This window comes from Pangasianodon hypophthalmus, chromosome 2 (assembly GCF_027358585.1).
Source record: "Pangasianodon hypophthalmus isolate fPanHyp1 chromosome 2, fPanHyp1.pri, whole genome shotgun sequence".
NCBI lineage: Eukaryota > Metazoa > Chordata > Actinopteri > Siluriformes > Pangasiidae > Pangasianodon > Pangasianodon hypophthalmus.
This window is the reverse complement of record NC_069711.1, coordinates 12,859,745-12,880,636: the sequence shown is the minus strand read 5'-3', so window position 1 is coordinate 12,880,636 and position 20,892 is coordinate 12,859,745. Positions and strand designations below refer to the sequence as shown.

The 20,892-nt window shown below is 37.6% G+C and overlaps 2 protein-coding genes across 15 annotated transcripts in view; one reads left to right on the top strand and one right to left on the bottom strand.

The window, feature by feature from the left end:
• Positions 1–4,197, top strand: part of rap1gapb (RAP1 GTPase activating protein b) — an 81,390-nt gene extending 77,193 nt beyond the window's left edge. For 12 of the 13 annotated variants that reach the window (XM_053228224.1, XM_053228227.1, XM_034310908.2 and 9 more), the window contains 5 exons: positions 592–733; positions 978–1,071; positions 1,509–1,570; positions 1,684–1,731; positions 1,917–4,197. In XM_053228224.1, the coding sequence (XP_053084199.1) occupies positions 592–733; positions 978–1,071; positions 1,509–1,570; positions 1,684–1,692 (307 nt within the window). In that variant the 3' untranslated portion in view covers positions 1,693–1,731; positions 1,917–4,197. The remainder of the gene's footprint in view (positions 1–591; positions 734–977; positions 1,072–1,508; positions 1,571–1,683; positions 1,732–1,916) is intronic. The other variant, XM_034310885.2, reaches the window with a different exon arrangement.
• padi2 (peptidyl arginine deiminase, type II) lies at positions 4,195–20,116 on the bottom strand. 2 transcript variants are annotated; one of them, XM_026925720.3, is made up of 16 exons: positions 19,894–20,116; positions 15,958–16,132; positions 13,214–13,283; positions 12,355–12,416; positions 12,007–12,124; positions 10,998–11,150; positions 9,748–9,938; positions 9,432–9,535; positions 8,520–8,631; positions 8,236–8,343; positions 7,729–7,880; positions 7,087–7,234; positions 6,825–6,918; positions 6,658–6,731; positions 6,341–6,472; positions 4,195–5,411 (listed from the first exon to the last, which is right to left on the bottom strand). In XM_026925720.3, exons 1-16 carry the CDS (start codon positions 20,049–20,051, stop codon positions 5,178–5,180), a joined length of 2,085 nt encoding a protein of 694 aa, XP_026781521.2. In that variant the 5' UTR covers positions 20,052–20,116; the 3' UTR covers positions 4,195–5,177. The 2 variants fall into 2 exon arrangements, with proteins under 2 accessions (XP_026781521.2, XP_026781528.2); XM_026925727.3 differs by lacking the exon at positions 19,894–20,116 and adding an exon at positions 17,980–18,340.
• Between the last annotated feature and the right edge of the window lie 776 nt (positions 20,117–20,892).

Sequence of the window (20,892 nt, the reverse complement as noted above, 5' to 3'; positions counted from 1 at the left end):
TTCTGATGTTTTATATGTACATTAACTTGCATCATTTTTTGAATTGCGCTGCTGCCAGATGATTAAATAACTGCATGAATGTGTAGGTGTACAGGTATTCCTAATAATGTGGACGGTGAGTGTATGTATGTCTTACAGAAGCATTATACTTCATTATGTGGATGACCACGCCTTTGTGATTCTGGAAGATTACAAGCTCTGTTCACTAGGGAGCAAGCTATAGTCAAAACATTCATATAGTCCCTTGAAATGTTTGTGATTTCACACCAGCTATTCCTTCAAGCATCTTTATCACTGTGAAGTGGCAAAGAGATGTCATGCAATGTGGGTAATTGTGGGCAAGCTGTTAGTTTCAAAACTTCCTGCTATTGTTGTGGTTGCTGTCATAGTGTTTTCAGTCTGCTGCTGACTTGTAGAACAGCATGGCATTCTACACCCACTGTTGAAGTTAGTCTTGCATATTGACAATGTGTACTAGTCATTTCTGAGATGCAGTTTGCCAACAATACTTGTAAATGCATGTAGATAAAATCAAGTGTAACTTTAATGGCTTTAGTGACCATTAAGCGTGTGGGTGTGTTTTCTTCTTAGTGCGGCCCTATGCTGTAGAGCCCCCTCCATTCCGGAGTCGTACGATCTGTCTCGGTCCTCGTCCAATGCCAGCAGCTTCACTAGTGTGGTGGAGGAGAACGACCATGAGCAGGAAGCTATGGAAGACTACGACACAGGACTGGTAACTACTTAATTTGTCTACCACATACCAAGATGATGCAGCCAGCACACTCAATTACCCTTATAATACTCATGAGATGAGTTTTATTTCTTGCAGGAACATTCAACTGTAATAGAAATCAGGGTAATTTATTTTTATGTGAGTTGTCAATGGCTCTATCAGTAGAGTACAGTGTGAAAGTTTTGAAAGTAAATGACAAGCTATCTGAAACCTTTATGTTTTCCTGTATATGCGTGTGCTTCAGGAAAGCCTGTCTTCTGCCGGTACCCCTCAGAAGCGGAGCTCATTCAGCTGGTTGGACGAAAGCATAAGCAGTGCTAGGCAAAACAGCCCACCAGGTCAGTAATCTATAAGACTATCAGTTAGGATTTGCTATTTTTGAAAACCTGGGAAGTTTATTATTGATGAATAAGCTTTTAGGTGGGATTTTTGCTCTAATTTGCTCCCACTTTAGTTATCTACAGTTCCTACCCACTAGCTGCTTCTCCCCGTTGCATGATGGTACCAGTCTCTGAGGGCTAACACATGCTTTCTCTGAGACGCATGCATGTTTACATAAAAGTGAATGCGATGATTCACTAAAGGGTTGTTATGGGTTTGTATTGTTGACTTTAATGTTTAGGATGTCAGCAGATGGTGAATAGTTCAAAAAGCTCAATTATTAGACAGCAATTATTAGAAAATGTTGTCAGGAAAAATGAATTCCTTTAATAAGATGAAGTCCTGCAGATCCTGCAGCTTTTTGCTTAAAAAGCCTTTGTGTTTGACTTCACAGTTGTCTCTCGACAGCTGTCTGATCCCATTCGACCCAGAACAGAAAGACAACACTTTGCTTCGGTCAGACATTTTAACAATTATTTATTCTTTAATTGATTGAATAATTGATTCTCTACAGTATGTGATAGTGTATTAAATGTTAATTCGTGTGTTTTTGTGTTTGTGTTGTGCAGAACTGCTAGGCTTTCTCCTCAAATTACTTCATGAATGTCCATCAGCAGGTTTGATTAATTTTATCTCTTAGTGTTTAAAGAAAGCACTTCACAATTTTGGCAGTTATGCCTTAGATGCACTTTTATTCCTTAACCATACGGTTATAGAAACAAACTGCATATTATGGCTAGTTGTTTAGAATAACACTTTTAGAGGTATGGAAAACAGCTCTAGTATTCTGTTTCATTTACAGCAGCTCCTAAAGAGCTTAAAGCCAGCTCGTCTGGAGACCCAGTGCAGAAGGAGAGCTGTCAGTCACAGGGCCTTTGGCCAGGAATCTCATCCCTGTTTTAAGGATTTGCACCATTTTGTTTGTATCATGTGACTGAACATGCTTCCCAGCATGCCTTTAGGCTTCAGCAGGTTACGAAGGCTGTCTGTTACACAGGTGCCAAATGGTAACAGCCTGAGGCTTATTATTGATTGCATTTCTAATGGTTATTTGTCTGCCTGCAAAACCAGCAAAGGGTGTTATGGCTTTAACCAGAAATTTCACACCTTATCTGTCTTTATTTTTCTCTGTTTCTATCTGTTTATCACTTACTGTTTTTCTTTCACTAATTCTGTGGCTTCCACGTGGCATTAAGCACAACACACTTTACTGGTGGCTCTAATTTTGTCTACTTCTTTGTTTGGTGTATTTATTTATTCAAGATCATAATAGCAGGCAGAGGTCAGATTGCCACTCACAGGTACACAGCGGCCCAGGAAAAATGACATTCTAAAAAGAATAATTCAAAGATTCAAACAAGTACACCACAGAACTGAACATACTTTTCTGTGCTGGAAAACACCCATGAATGAACACATACAGCAGTGTAACAGAATTATGTGTAAGCTTTTCTCTTCTTTTTTAACAGCAGTACATTTTGTATTATTTTCATCAGTTTTGTGATTCTGTGAATATCTATAAATGTTATTTGTTGTTAAATGAACTGACTTGTGCTGGAATATACAAACCATTTACTATCTTGTCAGGTGAGTAATTGTTTATAACAAGTAATGCTATGTATAATAACTTATACTATTTATTTAATTTTTAAAAAGTATTTATGGGTGTTTTTATGCACAATATACTTTTCACAACATTGATTTCTGCAGTATTTGTATTTGCATTGGGAAGTTCAGACTTTTAGATTGTGATGGATGTAGTGTGCAGTTACACACACGTGACTGTTTTTATTATTTCTGCAGAGCACTTGAGGTTGAAATTATTCACTGTGCTGTCTACTGTGAGATGTTCTCAAGTTGCCTTCTATAGCTTTATGTGCTCTGTGTGAAACCCTACTGCATCCTACAGGAGGCATCAGTAAGCTTTTGAATGTAAATAATAGCAAGATTGGGTAATTATATGATATTTGATAAAAGAAAAAGACTAAACACATAGTTAACGAAATCCTCTAGCATGTTTCAACCTAACCTCTATCTACAACATTGATTAATCGCTGTGAACAATAATTTCAACACATTTCCCTATATTGAGGAAGGAACATAAAACCTGTTTACCTGAAACTCACTTCTAACGGAACTGTGGGGGCAGTCAATAATCGTTTAAAGTACACTATATTAAACTATATTATGCAATTTTAAAACTATAATGAAACCATTCTCCAAAAATACACACACACAAAAAAAAAAAAAAAATTGCTGACTATCCCTACAACTGCCCTTAGACATGCATTATACATGACTTTTTTTTTTTTTAATTAAACAGGTTTTATGGTATTTTCCATACAGGGAGATGTATAAAATTATAGTGTATGTGGTAATTTTACGCTTGTTTCATATACAGTAAATAGAGATTAGGTTGAATAATGTTGAAGTGTTTCTTTAAAAAAATACATTCTCAGCTATCACTTCTATAAAAAATTAAGGTTTAATCTACTTTTACTTTATTGCTGCTGTGATATTTGGTTAACTGTAAAAATCATGTTTTTTTTTTCATCAGGCAGCTGTATTTATCTTGAACATTTCTTTTGTCTATCAATTATGTAATTTATGGTTTGTACAGTATAAAAATAACATTTTGATTAAATATAAGTACCCCCATTATTGCTACTACCTGGTGGAATTCAAGGTTTGCGTAATGTTCAGTTCCAGATTTGTGTGTATTACTGAACAGCAAATTTTTGTTTTGAAGTGAAATCGCTTGTGTCGGTGCTGCGAGGAAAATGGTTGAATTTTTTTCTGCATTTTGCTGAATCTTTCAAAGTGAAAAGTGTGCCCTCCAGTGCTAAGGCCTTGTTAGTACATTGTCGTTGTCAAATTGCTTATCAAACTGTTGTTTATCGAGTATGCTTGCACATATCACAAGTTGCCCTTTAGCACAAATTCATTTCCAACAGGCTGATATTACTAAATAAAAATTATTGTACGTGTTTCCTTTGACCACAAAGGCTTAGCGTGATATTTCACTGTGAATAACAAAACCCTTGTTTTTTTGTAAAATAAATCCTGTTTAATGAAGGTGACAATGTTTAGAATGGTTTTATTGATTATTTTGTACAGTGTGAAAAGGTGCTGTGTTACACTGTATTTTTCATTCAGTAAAACAACACAAAAACATTTTCTTTCAAAAGGTCTCATTGTTAAGGCACCAAAGGTAGTAATAAAGTAAGCAGGACAAAACAACAACGCAGAAGCGTAAAAAACTAGATTCCCAGACGCATAGTGGTTGGTAGATACTCTTACTGCAGTAGGCAAACTTAGTGCAGTAGGGATTTGTTATACTGCTTTAGTAGATTGTTCTGGGAACTGCATGATTTTTTGCAGGCAACAGGTATGCAGTAGCGTCAAAACATCCGAGTTCCCCTCCAAGACCTGTATATTTCACAATTTATCAAACGTCAAATAAAGTTTTTAACTCTATTAGTACTTATTATTTATGAACACCTTTTAGTCATCCAAGAAATCCATCCATCCCATCCATTCTCTATAGCACTTATCCTACACAGGGTCATGAGGGAGCCTGGAGCCTATTCCAGGGGACTCGGGGCGCCTGGACGGGGTGCCAGTCCATCACAGGGCACAATCGCTCACTCACATTCACACACTACTGACAATTTAGAGATGCCAATCAGCCTACAACACATGTCTTTGGACTGGGGGAGGAAACCAGAGTACCCAGAGTTCATCCATGTATGAAAAATGTAATATTTCTGAATATCAAGCTTACACAATTTCCTCCATTCAAAAATGATATGGTATTTCACTCAAATAGTAACACAAATGCTTTAAACACATGCTATCATCTCATAATGACTAACACTTGATATAGGCTCTGTACAGTGCTCTATGCTGTCAATAAATAATAGCAAACCTATAATAATGAAGATGATGTTACCTTCTTTGGGAAATATATTGTATTAGTTTTTTATAAGTGAAACAAAAAAGACCTCTTGATATTGTACTCACATGTTATCAAACCCTACTGAATTCGTTGTGCTCTACTTTCTCACAGCTCAAGGTTCCACCATTTAAAGGTGAAAGGTTCTCTGAGCACATTGGAGCCACAGTGCACTTCCCCCAGGAGCTTGTGGTAGGATGCAAAGTCATCAATGAAGTAGCAGTTCAGGCCAAGCGGCTCAAGCAGAGAGCGGATCTCAGTCTCCAGGGCACATTTTCCATCCACCTGTGGCCCAAAAGGCTTGGGAATGCCAAGGTTCCTCCCGAGTACTATCATGTTCACCTGCAAGAACAACGGGTAGTGTTTACAACATCACACAGTAAGGATAAAACATAGAGTTGTTTACTAATCAGCCTATACAGACCTTTGTTTAAAATGTGCCAAAACTATATTCATTAAAATAGTATAGTAAAACAATGTTAAAAGTTAGTTAAGGAGAAAACAGTCAATACAACTCAATATCTGAACTGTAGAGGAGTTAGTATTAGGACTAGACATAGAATATTGAATGGTTATAGGTTTCTTTGTTCAAATGAAACACAAAATGGTATTTAACATAGAAAGTGTGGTGTTCTGGGAAAACCTGTCAGATGTTACCGAGGCTGAATTCCTCAAAAAAAAAATAAATAAATAAATAAATAAATAAATAAAAACATTTCTGTGTATGGCATACATAGAGACCTCAAATTTATGAAGCCATACATATATTTCACTACAACTACCCGGAATATATTTTTTTACATTTTTAATCTTGCCTTGGCTCTCTTCCTGCAGATCATGTTGGATTAGGAACCAATTTAATAGACGTGGAGGTAAAAACAGTCAGTATGAATACAGATGTCCATAGCCTCGTGTGATTTCCTCACACAGAGAATGTCACGCTTTGATCAGATTGTTAGATAGTTACAGGCCAGTTTGTAATCAGGTACCAGCTGTCAAAATGTCTGTGATGCTCCTGTGCCATGGACAGAATGCAATCTTTAAGGCAATTTTTTTCCCTTTTCACTTTTATTGATAACCAGACTTTAACATGCTATCATTTTACTCGTGGTTGAAATACATGCAAAGACAAGACAAACATATTTCAGGAAATCCTGATGTTTTCAAAACTACATAGTAAAAATATAAAAAAAAATTTAACCATGTAAATGGATTTCCCTGATCACCACACATATACTGCATTAATTGTTCACTAAAGGATTAAACTATACCATGTCAGGGTAAAACGCCACAGCTCTGTTCTTTTCAGGAATCACTTTAAACAGGACTGGTACATCAATGATGTCTTCATCATCTAGTGCAAGCTCTTTCTTTAGTACATCCCTGTTCCAGTCAATACAGCTCTGATTGGGGGAAAAAAACAAGAGAGAAATTTAGGAAAGCAGAAAGACAGACATTTTATGTTTTCAGGACTTAATTTCTATTTAATTTAGTCCAGGACCACATGTACATAGTCAAAGACTACTTTACTGTACCACCTGTGAGCTTCTATGTTCACAGGCCTGTTGATTTGAACCAGATCACTGACCTGGACATAACTGTTTTCTGCTTGAAACTCCTCATCACTCAAGATCTGATCAACGCTGACCTCCTCCTCTGTCCCTGTTGAAATAAAAGATTACTGGTGTTTATCAATTATGCTGCAAGCGATGATTGCCATATGGAATATCTGAAAGAACACCTGCCATCATTCACCTGCAAACATCTTAGCATTCCCATGTCCTTTATTCTGCAATGTCCTGAACACTTTATATGCTGCATCAGGGCTGGCCAGCAGCAGTCTGAATTGCTGAACAATAATGAGAGGATTAAAGTCAGAGCTAGCAGAAACAGCAGGGTAACTTAATGATGCACTTAATGATGACTAATGCAGGTCAACACATACACAGACACCCAGATCTGATGTGTAAATAAAGCCTCAAAGTCATGGGAACAAATTGAGAAATTTAATATGTACCTTTCTGTCAGGAGCTGGGACAAAAGTCATGAACTCATCCACATGACCCACGAAGAGCCAATCAGAGTAGAGGGCAATGGGCTCCTGAACCTTCTGAGCCCACAGGAAGTCCTGCACCACTTTGGTCATATTGCGGCCATGCTCTGTGCTATTGAGACAGTAAGGGATAAAAGCTGTTAGCATTCTTTGTGTATAATTAATTTGTATAATTTGCAGTGGATCCGGAACCAATCCCAGGAACACTGGGCACAAGGTGGGAGAATTCACTGCAAATGGGATGCCAGGAAATAGCTAATCTTATTTGTCTTAATTTATCAAGTTTTTATCATGTTTTACTAAATAAAAAAAATTTAAATTAAAAATTAAAATTAAAAAAGTGATTAAAATTTTTTTAGAGCATAATCTGTAAAGAAAAATTGCAGGAAGTCATGCCAATTATATGATTTGAAATCAAGGTTCATACTGGTGAGTCTCCTAAATGTACACAAACATTTTTTTCCAAACAACCTAGATTTTCATGGACATTGCTTGTGTAAATGCTCCCGCAAACAACTTACAAATAAATTTGTTTGAATCCAGCTTTATACATGAGGCCCAATATCTAATAATTAACATATTTAAGGCTTTTGAGTTATTACTCACGTAGGGAAGGCCACGCCAATGATGATCCGGCCCAGTGGATAGTTCTTCCCATTCACAGTGACAGGGGGGCTTACCTCCAGATTACCAAATGAATCTAAGCTGCTCACCTCTTGTCTTGAAGCGTAGCGGGTCACATAGCCAAAGTCTGGACCCTGAGACAGATGTTCAGTATTTCTAAAGTTGTTTTTTTGTCACATAAAATCAGCTTTTGTTTGGAATGCAAACAAACCCTAACCCTAACCCTAACCCTGGTAAATATCAGAAATGGATTTTCTAAAATCTGAATTGGTGAGGTAGGTGGTCTGTAAATAATGCTATAAAAACAGCAACAGTCAATGACATTATGGTGCCAAATCCTGTGCTACTAAGTTTTAGTGAGGCAAAATGCAGTAAACAATAGAAATGGACCATGAAGTTGATGCACTGTAAACATAAATGGACTTCCTAACAGTGGTCTTAATGGACATCAGTACAACTGCACAGAATGTTGCAACCTGTCAGTCATACCAGTAAGACATCATAGGGGAAATCCCCAAGGTCTCCATCTCGTGGAGAGTCCAGGACCACAGGAAATCTTTGGTGCGGAGAATCAATATAGCCGAACTCAAGCTCATCCTGCAGAGCAACAGCACTGGAGATTACTCAATCTGCTTACAAGTGTACTTGCAAATATAGAAAAGCCAGGTATCCTGTCAATATTTAATAAACCTTTTGCAGTTTAAACTTACAAATTTGAATGCATTTTTAAAAAGTTCTGAGATCAGTGATATGAACAGTTGATTAGCGCAAACCTGCATCCAGCGATCTCCTCGGTTCATGTACTCGTGGCATATCCTCAGTTTGTGTCCACTCTTCTGGGACAGTTGCTTTATGCCCTTCAGAAACTCATAGTTATCAGATGTGCTGTTGGTACATTAAAAAGAAAGGATTCAGCCAGCTGTTACCACCCACTCCCACAAACAATCTTGTCCAATCCCATGGATTCCTGCAGGCACACTTGACCAATCCCACCCACTCCCACGGACACGCTTGACCAATCCCACCCACTCTCGCAGTCACTCTTGAACAATTCCACCAATTCCCACAGGCACTCCTGACCAATCCTACCCACTCCCGCGGACACGCTTGACCAATCCCACCCACTCTCGCAGTCTCTCTTGAACAATTCCACCAATTCCCACAGGCACTCCTGACCAATCCCACCCACTCCTGCAGTTTAATTTTGTTTGTACCTACTAGCAATATTTTCTAATGAACTTGGTTGGCTCCATTTACCAAAATATAAACAAACTAGTAATTTAAACCACAGCAATGCTAATCCAGATAAAGCAAGATAAAGCAGATAAAGCAAATGAACACTAAATTCATCCCACAGAGCTGCTTGCCCAGTACTCTCTCCTGTTAATGAATGTGGCGTTTTTGTCCCATGAGCTTCACATCTTACTGTCCGCTACCATATGAATGAAAGTAAAAACCACTTGTTCACGCAACTATTTTGTTGGGTCCCATGGTATCCCTGTCCTGTTACACACGTCTAGCTCTAAGTAATACTATCACTTGGAAATGTGCTCAAGACTGTTCAACAAGTGTTATCTTTCGTTAGCTAATGATTAAAGATGATAAGTTAAAAATACATTTGTGTGTGTTGTATAGTTTGAATAATGATTAACAATTTACACTGATTCATAAATTGGTCTGCTTACCTGCAGACAAAGACTTCCAGAGGTCTTAGGGTGTTGGGTGTCATAATCCAAGGAGCAACATGGAACATGACCTTGTCAGTGAAAATCGGAGTCTCTGGGAAACCCTAGAAAACCAAAAACAGAGCCTGCCTTTTCAATTACTTTCTATTCCTTTGCCAAACACCACAGGGTGCAGTTAATGAGAAAGACAGAGAAATATGCACACATTAGGACATCCATTCTGATAGAAAGGTATAAATGATCTAGGTTTTTAGTATTCATTTGCATGCTACAGAAAAGCCACTGAAATATGGACAAGGTTTTTGCTTGCACTGACCTCAGCAACAGGCTCTAAAAGACTAAGGTTGATCGTAAGTAGCCCATCAAAGTCCTTATCTGGAAAGTGAAGGCCCTCCACATAGAACATTAGCTCAGACTTGCCACCCTGATAGGGGACTTCATTAGCCAGTTGCTTTTTGTTCAGCACTAAAGGATATTCCTTCTGGAACAAACTGAGGAATGTATTTTCTGGAATAAAGCAAATAATGAAGATTAATTTACTTTAATTAAAGCAAATAATAAAGATCATTTGTGCATTTTTTGGATGAACTTTGAATGATAGATATAGGTAAATTTTATAGGATATAGGTAATTTTATCAATTTAAAGTTTTAACCTTGTAGATTTTATAATATTGATATGTAATCACATTATATTTTACAATACTATATACTCTCACTAGCCACTTTAATAGGAACACCTGTACCCCTGCTCATTCATCCAATTATACAAGCAGCCAATCATGTGGCAGCAGCGCAGTCCATAAAATCATACAGGTACAGGTCAGGAGCTTCACTTAATGTTCACATCAAACGGGATTTAAAAAAAGTAATCTCAGTGACATCCAAGATCAGGATTCTGGAGCCTGTGCCCACTGTAGCCCCATATTCCTGTTTGTAGGTGATAGGAGTGAAACTCAGTGTAGTGTTCTACTGTTGTAGCCCATCCACTTCTAGTTTGCCATCTATTTCTATAGTGTAGCACTGATACACTCTATAGCCAAAAGTTTGTGGACACCTGACCATCACATCCAAACGCTTGTTGAAAATCCCATTCCAGCTGTAGTCCCCTTTGCTGTTATAATAACCTCCACTCTTCTGGGAAGGCTTTCCACTAGATTTTGGAACGTGGATGTGGAGATTTGGCCATTCAGTCACAAGAGCATTAGTGAGATCACTGATGTCGGGAGGCCTGGGGTGCAGTCAGAATTTCAGTTCATCACAAAGGTGTTCAGAGGGGTTGAGGTCAGGGCTCTGTGCAGGCCACTCGAGTTATTCCACTCCAACCTTGCCAAACCATGTCTTCATGGACCTTGCTTTGTGCCCAGGGGCATTGTCCTGCTGGAACATTTTTGGGTCCCTTTTTTTTTTCAGTGAAGGGAAATTGTAAGGCTAAAGCATACAAGACATTCTATATAGTTGTGTTCTTCCAACTTTGTGGCAACAGTTTAGGGTGTGATGGTCATTAAAATATCAATGTTCATGCTATGTAAGACTAAACACAAGAATGTGTTTCTGCTATAACTCACTCAGAGAGGCCTCTGCCTGCTTGGTGGACCTGGCCCTGAAGATTCTCACTCTCTCAGCGTCTGTCTGAGAGATATGCAAGCTCAGTTTATAGCCTTCTGGGAGCACAGCTGGGCCACTGGTACGCAAGATCATCTTGGACATGTCCTTTAAATCTGGAATTTGAAAGAAAAACCTCCATTGTGGATCGGAATTATTAAGAATACTATTCTTTCAATATGTATGCTTTTTTATATTCATATAACAGAACAATTATAACATGCAGTTCCACCTTTATCAGCAGCATGTACAAGTCACTTGCACACTGATTTTGGTTTTCCTTGTCATCTTACACAAAGTTCTGAAGCTGAGGCCTTTAACATTTGCCAAACAGATAAGTGTTCAGTGATAAGTGTTCCAAATATAAGAATATTAAAACACAATAAACCAAATAAGATTATTAAAACTATTTCTAGACATTTTTTCAAGCTTTAAATTTTCTTTTTCTATTTGCAGATCATTTTGCTTCTTTATAGATAGCAAATATCAAACATTAGTAAATTTATCTGCCAATAGAACAAGATTATTTCAAGCTTGAAATGGATAAAATGACTAGAAATAGGATTAATAATCTCACATTTGGTTTATTGTTTCTTATAATAGGAAATACTCGCTAAATCTGACTGTATTCAAGGTATTTCCACTAGTTATGATGTCATTTTTACAGTGAGCATAATGATTCTGATCATGTCAAGAGACTAACTGGGAATAAACATTTTTTTAACATGTATTTCTTTGGAAATGTATAAGTAATTGTAATTGCCTTTAATAATCCCCATAAGATCAGATAATTGAGATTATGGAATTATACAATTGTTGTGGCAGGCCTAATGACTCAAATGACTTTGCTGTGTGTATGTGTAGAATGAAAAAGCCTACAAGTATATTTCATTACATAATTCTTTTATCATTTGGCTGTATAATGACAATGAGATTAACTGGACTTGGATGACCTACAGTAGGTTTGCTTACCTGAGATTTTACTGAGCTCCTCATTCTCACTGTCCACTTTCTTTAAGACGGTAGACTCAGAGTCACAGTTGACCAGCAGAATGGCACCGTGTCCATTAGGACCCCACTTCCATGAAGCCTTATAGAGAGAAGAGAAAGACAGAGTAAATGTTTATAAAGAGGCCCAACCAGAAATCAACTCACCACATAGAAGATTGTCTCCCTAAAATGGAGAACATCTGAAAATATGCTTAAAAATTAAGTACTCCACTTCTGTTTACTCAAAAATATATATTCTAAGAGCACAATGTCCTGGTCAGTTCTTGCTGAGAAGGCTGAAGCACCACAGGCAAAAACCGAGATATACACCTTGTTTGGATTGTTCCTCTCAACAATACCATCTCGATCTGCATCCACATCTAGGGAGATTTCTGTAAGGGAACAGAGGCAAGTTGATGAGAACATGTCGTCTCTTTACAACTAACCTTATATGGCTCCCTATACCACTAGTCTACTCTAAGTCACAGACACTTCAGTTAGCATTGTGTATTTTATTTATTACTTGCATTTCATTCATTACAAAATGGCACACTTTTTTAAATATTTTAAAAGGTCTTTTACTAAAAACACTTTGAGGGAAGTTGACAATTTTATTAATAGCTACTAATAACTTAAGAGGAGTAGCGGCTTAGTGGTTAAGGCTCTAGCTACTGATCGGAAAGTTGTGAATTCAAATGCTGCCCAATGTTGGGCCCCTGGGCGCTTAACACACTTTGCTCCAGGGGCACTGTATAACCCTGCAATTTATCCTAACAAGCTGGGATAGTCCAAAAAAAATTCACTGTACAGTACATGTATACGTGACAATAAGGTTGTCTTCTTCTTTATTCTAAACTGCAGTATGGCAGCAAAAACTGAAGGCAGCATCATACGTGCAGGTTACTTGGAGGGCATGGTTATACAGATTAATTTATTTGTTAGAGATTTACTTTATCACCAGTATTAAATAAAGTAAAAGTAAAAACAAGCAAATTTGTGTTTGTTTTATCACAACTGTTTTTTTCTGAAGGCAGTTGTGATATTTAACATAGCATTCGAAGCTGTTGCTTGGGATATGCACAGGTGTATCCTTAATGCTGTGTTTTACAGTAAATTTAAGCCAGCAGAGGTCATGTGTGTGTGCGCATAGGCATGTGTTTGTGTATATAAGATGAACACAGGGGCATACCAACAGCTGTAAGATGCAGCACAGCATTTCCAAGAATCTCTGACTTATCCCCATAGAACCTCACAGATAGCTGAAATATACATATTTTATGTTAAGAGTAATTTTCATCATCACAAATACATTTTGCATTGCAATATTCATGAAGATTGGTAAGAAGTCATTGCTCAATTTCCCATTTTGATTGAGTCATTGGGGGAAAAAATTACACATTTTTGTAATTACAAAAATTAAAAATTACAAATTACACATGGCTGACACTTGATTATGAATCACAAACTTGTTGGTTAGGCAAAAAGTCTGTTGATAGCCTGAGCAAACACATTAAGCGTATCTGTAATAGTTCTCCTACTGATTCTGCATTATACCCGTGTTACTCAAAGTGACACTGGATACAAACTCTTACAATTACTCAGTTATCTCATCATTCATTCATTTTAAATAAGCATGTTATCCTGGTCAGGGTGATGGTGGAAATGGAGGCTGTCCCGGGAACATCAGGAACACAGTGGAAGGCCCAATCCCATCCATCATACTGGATGAGACAGCAGTCCATAGCAGGGTACAATGCACACACTCATTCACAACTACAGACAGTTTAGTGTAGCCAATCCACCTACTGGCATGTCTTTCAGAGGTGGAGGAAACCAGAGATCCTACACAGAAACAGGGAGAACAACTCCATGCAAAACCCTTATGGCACCAGCCCTTCCTCAGATACCTAAATTTCTAATAAAAAAATAAAAAGCTGAACCCCTTACAACTGCAAGATCTGTCAGCCTCTCCAGACTTCCTTTCCTCACTGTCAGGATGACACGTGTTTCCTATTAGTTTCACTATCTTTACAGAATAACTCATACAACCCCTGGCAAAAATTATGGAATCACCACACTTAGAGGCTGTTCACCCAGCTTTTTTACTTTATAGCAAACAAACAAATCACAGATATGACACAAAAAAGCTTTTGTTCAATAGCTTAACATTCTGGTTTGTGAAATATACATAAAAAAATTCAAGGACATTTTTTTTATTAATGGCATGTCTTTTTCCAAATCAAGTAGAGGAAAAAATTATGGAATCACTCAATGTTGAGGAAAAAATTATGGAATCATCAACAAAAAAAACACAATTAATACTTTGTTGCTCCTCCTCTGGCTTTTATTCTTTGAGGCATAGACCTCACTAATGAAAAACAATATTCCCCATCAATCTGGTTCCAACTTTCTCGAATAGCAGTTGACAGATCAGCTTTGCAGGGTGGAGCCTTAACATGGACCAGTTTTTTTACTTTCCACCATAAATTTTCAATTGGATTGAGATCCGGACTGTTTGCTGGCCATGTCATTGAGTTGATAAACCTTTCCTGAAAAAAAACTTTAAAACTGTTTGCTCTGTGGCAAGATGCATTGTCATCCTGAAAAATTATTTCATCATCACCAAACCTATTTTCTATGGATGGAATGAGAAAATGTCCAAAATTTCACTGTACAACTGTGCATTGACTGCTGAGGTAATGACTGCCATCTCCCCTGGTCCTTTACCTGACATGCAACCCAATATCATAAATGAGTTGGGAAATTTGACCGATTCAGGCAGTCATCTTTACATGTTTTGTTAGAACGGCACCAGACAAAAGTTCCAGCATCATCTCCTTGGCCAATGCAGATTCATGATTCATCACTGAATTTCACTTTCATCCAATCATCCACACTCCATGATTGCTTCTCCTTAGCCCACTGTAACCTTGTTTTCTTCTGTTTTGGTGTTAGTGCTGGTTTTCTTTTGGCTTTTCTATATGTAAATCTCATTTCATTCAGCCGGTTTCTTACAGTTCTGTCACAAACATTGACTCTTGTTTCCGCCCATTTGTTTTTCATTTGTTTTGTTGTGCATTTTCTATTTTCAAGGCATAGTGCTTTGAGTTTTCTATCCTGATGCTTTGACATCTTCCTTAGTCTGCCTGTATATCTACCTTTCATAACCTTCCCATTAAGTTTATACTTGCAACAAATTTTAGACACAGCTGACTGGGAGCAACCAACCTCTTTGGCCACACTCCATGTTGAAATTCCTTGTTGAAGGAGTTTTATAATCCTTTCCATTGTTTCAACTGACAACTCTCTCATTGGAGCCATGTTTCCTTTCAATTAGCCAAGTCCACCAGTGTGTAAGCACTCCCTTTTAACTGCTGACTTATTAGCATTTTTAGACTTGTCCCAATATATGTTTTAGAAATGGAAATTAAAAATTGATTCCATAATTTTTTCCTCAACATTGAGTGATTCCATAATTTTTTCCTCTACTTGATTTGGAAAAAGACATGCCATTAATAAAAAAAAAAATGTCCTTGAATTTTTTTATGAATATTTCACAAACCAGAATGTTAAGCTATTGAACAAAACCTTTTTTGTGTCATATCTGTGATTTGTTTGTTTGCTATAAAGTAAAAAAGCTGGGTGAACAGCCTCTAAGTGTGGTGATTCCATAATTTTTGCCAGGGGTTGTAGTTACTGATTGATATGCTTTAAGATGAATAACTGAATATTTCGCTGGAACGTATGACTCAGTTTAAGAAAATACAGTCATATAATTACAATAAAATATTTTATCAGGGCATGAGTTGCTTCTGTCAGCCACGTGTTGTACAGTTGTTTGCAGATAATACACTGGAAATCCCTGCCTTGTGACTAAATCCCAGCCCTTCATTAAAGGAACCCGAGGGACGAGTGTTTATAAGACAAGGTTACCTTGCTGTCATTGGGCTGCAAGCTGGCAACTTCCATGGAAATGAGAAGCACAGTGTCTCTGCTGAGTGGCTGTGGCAAGAAGAGCGAGTTTCCAGCCTGGACCTGAGGCAAAACCTGGCACTGCACATTGGGGGTGCATTTAACAGAGTAGGACTTGCTCTGTACTGGGGCACAACTGTAAATAAAAACACACACATCCACACACAAACATACACAGATCATCTTCAGTGGATTGTGGAGGTCAGGCCAGGTTTCTCTGCATGCTGCATCACTGTTTAAATTAAGAAGCAACTGTAAGATCTTGTATTACACTGTCTCGGTGGGTTAACCGGGTTTACAGTAAGTAAACGTTAGGAAAGACACATTTTTCACAAAGAATGTGTAATTAAAGCTTTGTGGGAAATTGTAGTCATATGGTTTGTGGGACTAACTAACTGAAAAATACACTCAGCAGTCTGGCAACAGAAAACACAAACATGTTCAATGGACTACTACTTGACCTGATCAAATTCACTGATACAGATACACTGGAACAGACCTATGTTACATTGGAAAAGCATATCCATGAGAACGGCACAAATGAGATTAACAGATTTCTTTGCTTGATCATTTTGTTGTTATCGTTAAACATTGGCTGTGTGTGAGCAGGAAATGTTGTCTGAGGCACTTCTCCTATTTCAGACAGAACATGCTTGGCACACAAATAACATACTTTGTGGTCAGACTTGTCTGGGTACATTAGTCACATGGTGTAGAGCTATATTATAATGTGTGTACTTAGGCCACATCAAAGCCAACCTCGTTTTGTGACAGACAATAAAGACAAGAAGGTCTAAGGAATATTTGACAAGAGAAAAGGAAATGTTTTGGACACAAATAAAGAAAGGCCTATAAAGCACTTTGGACATATTGCACATATTAACAGTAGAGCAGCATTGTCCTGTACGTCAGTGCACTGTTATAAATCAATATTTTGTAATACCATTAGTCTACAGATTGAACACTTTACAGCAATGTGACCTACAGTACCAATAAAGCAGTGTTTCAAAAACAAACTCCTGTTGTCCACCAGTAAAGAGATCAAAACCACTTTGTTTGTGTGTAGATGAGCAGGAAGAAGCAGAGAGGCAGCAGCAGCCTACTACAGACTAGAATGCTGTCCGAATACAAAGCTTTCAGTCTACAAGCAAGACGGAGGCTTTGTTCAAGCAATGCAATGTGCTAAAGCAAGAAACAAAAGGCATATTCACATGTGATCTTTACTATTCTCGTGCTCAAAGAATATAAAACAGTCAGTACTATTGATTTATAAGGTCAGTTGTAAAAGACTTTACAATCATGGGGTTAAGATTAGACTATGATGCAGTCCATACTGAAGACAAATACGATATGTGTGAAATATCACAAATTTTTTTTTTTTTTTTTGCAAATAGTGGTAAACTAAATTCCAGAGACTCCATCAGTACAGCTTTATTTCATGAACATTATTTAAATGTGTACAGTAATATTTTGTGTAGTTATTAGAATTATTAGAGCTATACAGAACACATTATGCCCAAGCTAACATTATTAATAGGGTACATGTTTTTTGAGTTATTGAAGTTTAGATTAAACCAATTTAATTCAAAGGAGCAAACAAACAGACTAACAACTACAATAACTCAATAATAAATATAATAAGTATAAATATAATAAGTATAAATATAATAACAAGGGTGGCTTGTGATTAGCAGCACTTGGGACTCCACTTTAAGAAGCACTGCTATAGACTGTTTGTGTATTACAGTGTTCAGCTCTAGTCTCAGTATGTCTCAGTATATATAACAGACACAAGTGAGGGAGGATTCAAAGTAAATATTAATTCAGTTCAAATTTATTTGCACACAGCATTTAACATCAGACAGTGTCACCAATCAGCTGTACAGAAATCCGGATTTAGATCCTTAATGAGCAGACCAGAGTGGCCAGTGGAAAGAAAGCTCCCTGAGACAGCGTGAGGAAGAATTACAAGGTAAATGTTACCTTGTTAAATTCACTCTCAGTTTCCTTCCCAACACATACAGGGTCCTGGTGCTCTTGCCAGTGACGAGGCGCAGAGTTCGGGGTGAATTCATGGTCCTGTGTTTTGCTGGAGCTCCACTCATCCTAACTTTTACACACACCGTCTCTGGGTTTACACAGCTACACTGCGGCTGCTGCCGGCTCTGCAAAGCAGCTACAATTCCGCTCACTGCACTGACTCACACAGCGCCTCTGTCCCACTTTAACCTCTACTTCCGTACTGGCTACACTACTACTTACAGCAGGAGAGAGGGGAGAGTTCAGAAAGGGCACTAGACTGATTTTAAAGTCTACCGGACACAGCCCTTCTGGGCTGGAAAAGTTGTGACGTCAAACTACACTAGGGCTGCACAATATAGCGAAATATCGCAAATGTAAATATCGCGATATGCATATTTTAGGGTGACAGATAACAGAGAATGTTTTCCTCAAAAGAACATGAAACATGTATGTTGGTTATGTCATTTTCAGTTTTTTAATATATATATATATATATATATATATATATATATATATATATATATATATATATATATATATATATATATATATATATACACACATGAATATATATATATATATATATATATATATATATATATATACACACACACACACACACACACACACACACACACATATATATATATATATATATATATAATTTAAAATTATTTTACACATAGCATTATCATATGGCATATCGCATTATTTAACAAGTTATTGCATATCACATTTTTCTTCAATATTGCGCACACTACAAAAACTACACATACAATTTCAAGTAAATATATCAGCTTGATTCACATGCTGATACTCTGTGTTAGGCTACTTACACCACAGAAATACTTTTCAAAATAGCTACTCTTACATTAAACAAAGTAGAATAAAAACAATAAATACAATCTTATTAAAATGTTCATTCTTTCAATTGGTAATTTAAACATAATTTAAAACTTTTGCAGCCAATGACCCCTTTAACTGTTAGTTATTCAATATGTACAATAATATTCTGGCTATTTATTAAAGCCATAGAGCTTTTCATGGACTGTTCATCAACACAACACATTATGTTCAAGCTGATATTATTTACAGTTCATGCTTAAAGAAAAAAGAAAAAATGGACTGTACCATTCCTCAAGAGTACTTTTTGTAAATTTATGTATATTTCACCTGGAAGCATGGATACAGTCTAGCTTTAAAATGTTTTCATGAACATAAATGGACCATATTTATGTTTTAGTGTAGCGTTAAAATCATTAAAAGTACATGGTTCACCTTCCTAGGTAAAATATACAAGGTACAAAAGATGTACCTGCCCCCACTGGTACAGTGTAGTACGTTTTTTTTGGAGAACCTAAACAGAAGAAACATTTGTTTGGGACACACCCAGTGACCTTTTATGTCTGAGACTCAAAATGTCCACTGGGTAGTGCTGTTTACATGTGACAACTATCGTACCAGACCTATTTACCTCCTCGTATAAGCGAACATTGACTTGTGTCTTGTATTTTCACTAGATTTAATAATGTTGGCAAGACATCTGGTGAAGACTTAATTAGCATAGCTTATATTATGCTAGAAAAGTGTCTGCTTTTCAAGCTGTGCTGCTTTCCATACTACCTGCATGCACAGAGAACACAATGTTTAGCGGTTTGGGTGCCGCTGATAAGTTATGATGTGCAACACACACACACACACACACACACACGGGCGATGGTGTCTTACTGTCTTTGTGAGGACCTTCCACTGACATTATTAATAGTAACCAAAAGGAAACTTTTAGTCCTATTTAGTTTTTTAATTAAAGACAAACCTTTCCTATCCCCACCAAGATATAAACGCATACACACACACACACACACACACAAATACCTGTCCAGGTTAATCTTCAGCTCAGTCCCAACAACATAGACGGCCCTTAATGTGTTGTTGATTTTCAGGCGATAGGTTCTCTGGGACGTGTTAGTATCGCTGTTACGAACTTTTCTCTTTGGCAGTAACACAGTTGAAGTATGTTTTTGCTGCTCCATAGTGCCAGGTACTTGTGTTCTCTTCTCCGCTCTCAGGTATCCTGCTGTTGTGTGTAATCTGAGTCTGTTTGAGTGAATATAAAGGCTTGGGCGTGTGTTCACCTGCCCCCAGTTCATGCTCATTAGTCCTTTAACCCTTAAATGCTGAGCTGGAACTTTACATTTACATTTCTATTAAAAGTGGAATAGGCTATTATTAACATGAAACTTTAGGTTAATGGCTTATTTTTTATCAAAGGTGTCAGAACACACAGTGCATCACAGCTTGCTGCATATGGAGCTGTGTAGCAGCAGACCAGTCAGAGTGCCCATGCTGACCCCTGTCCACCACCGAAAGAGCCTACAATGGGCACTTGAGCATCAGAACTGGACCACTGAGCAATGAAAAAAGGTGGCCTGGTCTGATGAATCACATTTTCTTTTATATCATGTGGATGGCCGGGTGCATGTGCATCGCATACCTGAGGAAGAGATGGCACCAGGATGCACTATGGGATGAAGGCAAGCCGGCGGAGGCAGTGTCATGCTCTGGGTAATGTTCGGCTGGGAAACCTTGGGTCCTGGCATCCATGTGGATGTTAGTTTAACACATACCACCTACCTAAACATTGTTGCAGACCAAGTACACCCCTTCATGGCAACAGTATTCCGTAATGGGATTGGCCTCTTTCAGCAGGATAATGTGCCCTGCCACACTGCAAAAATTGTTCAGGAATAGTTTGAGGAACATGACAAAGTGTTCAAGGTGTTGACTTGGCCTCCTGTTCCAAAGAAAGCAAATGTCTCTTGTCTTTAATGACTACAGACCAGTGGCTCTCACTCCAGTTCTCATGAAGTGTTT

Excerpts from the sequence above, each read along its gene's own strand:
- padi2 (XM_026925720.3), bottom strand. The coding sequence starts at position 20,051 with ATGGAGCAGCAAAAACATACTTCAACTGTGTTACTGCCAAAGAGAAAA. Across the intron at positions 9,536-9,747 it reads TTTTAGAGCCTGTTGCTGAG|GGTTTCCCAGAGACTCCGAT; the intron begins GTCAGTGCAAGC and ends TTGGTTTTCTAG. Across the intron at positions 7,235-7,728 it reads ATTGGCGTGGCCTTCCCTAC|CACAGAGCATGGCCGCAATA; the intron begins GTGAGTAATAAC and ends CTGTCTCAATAG.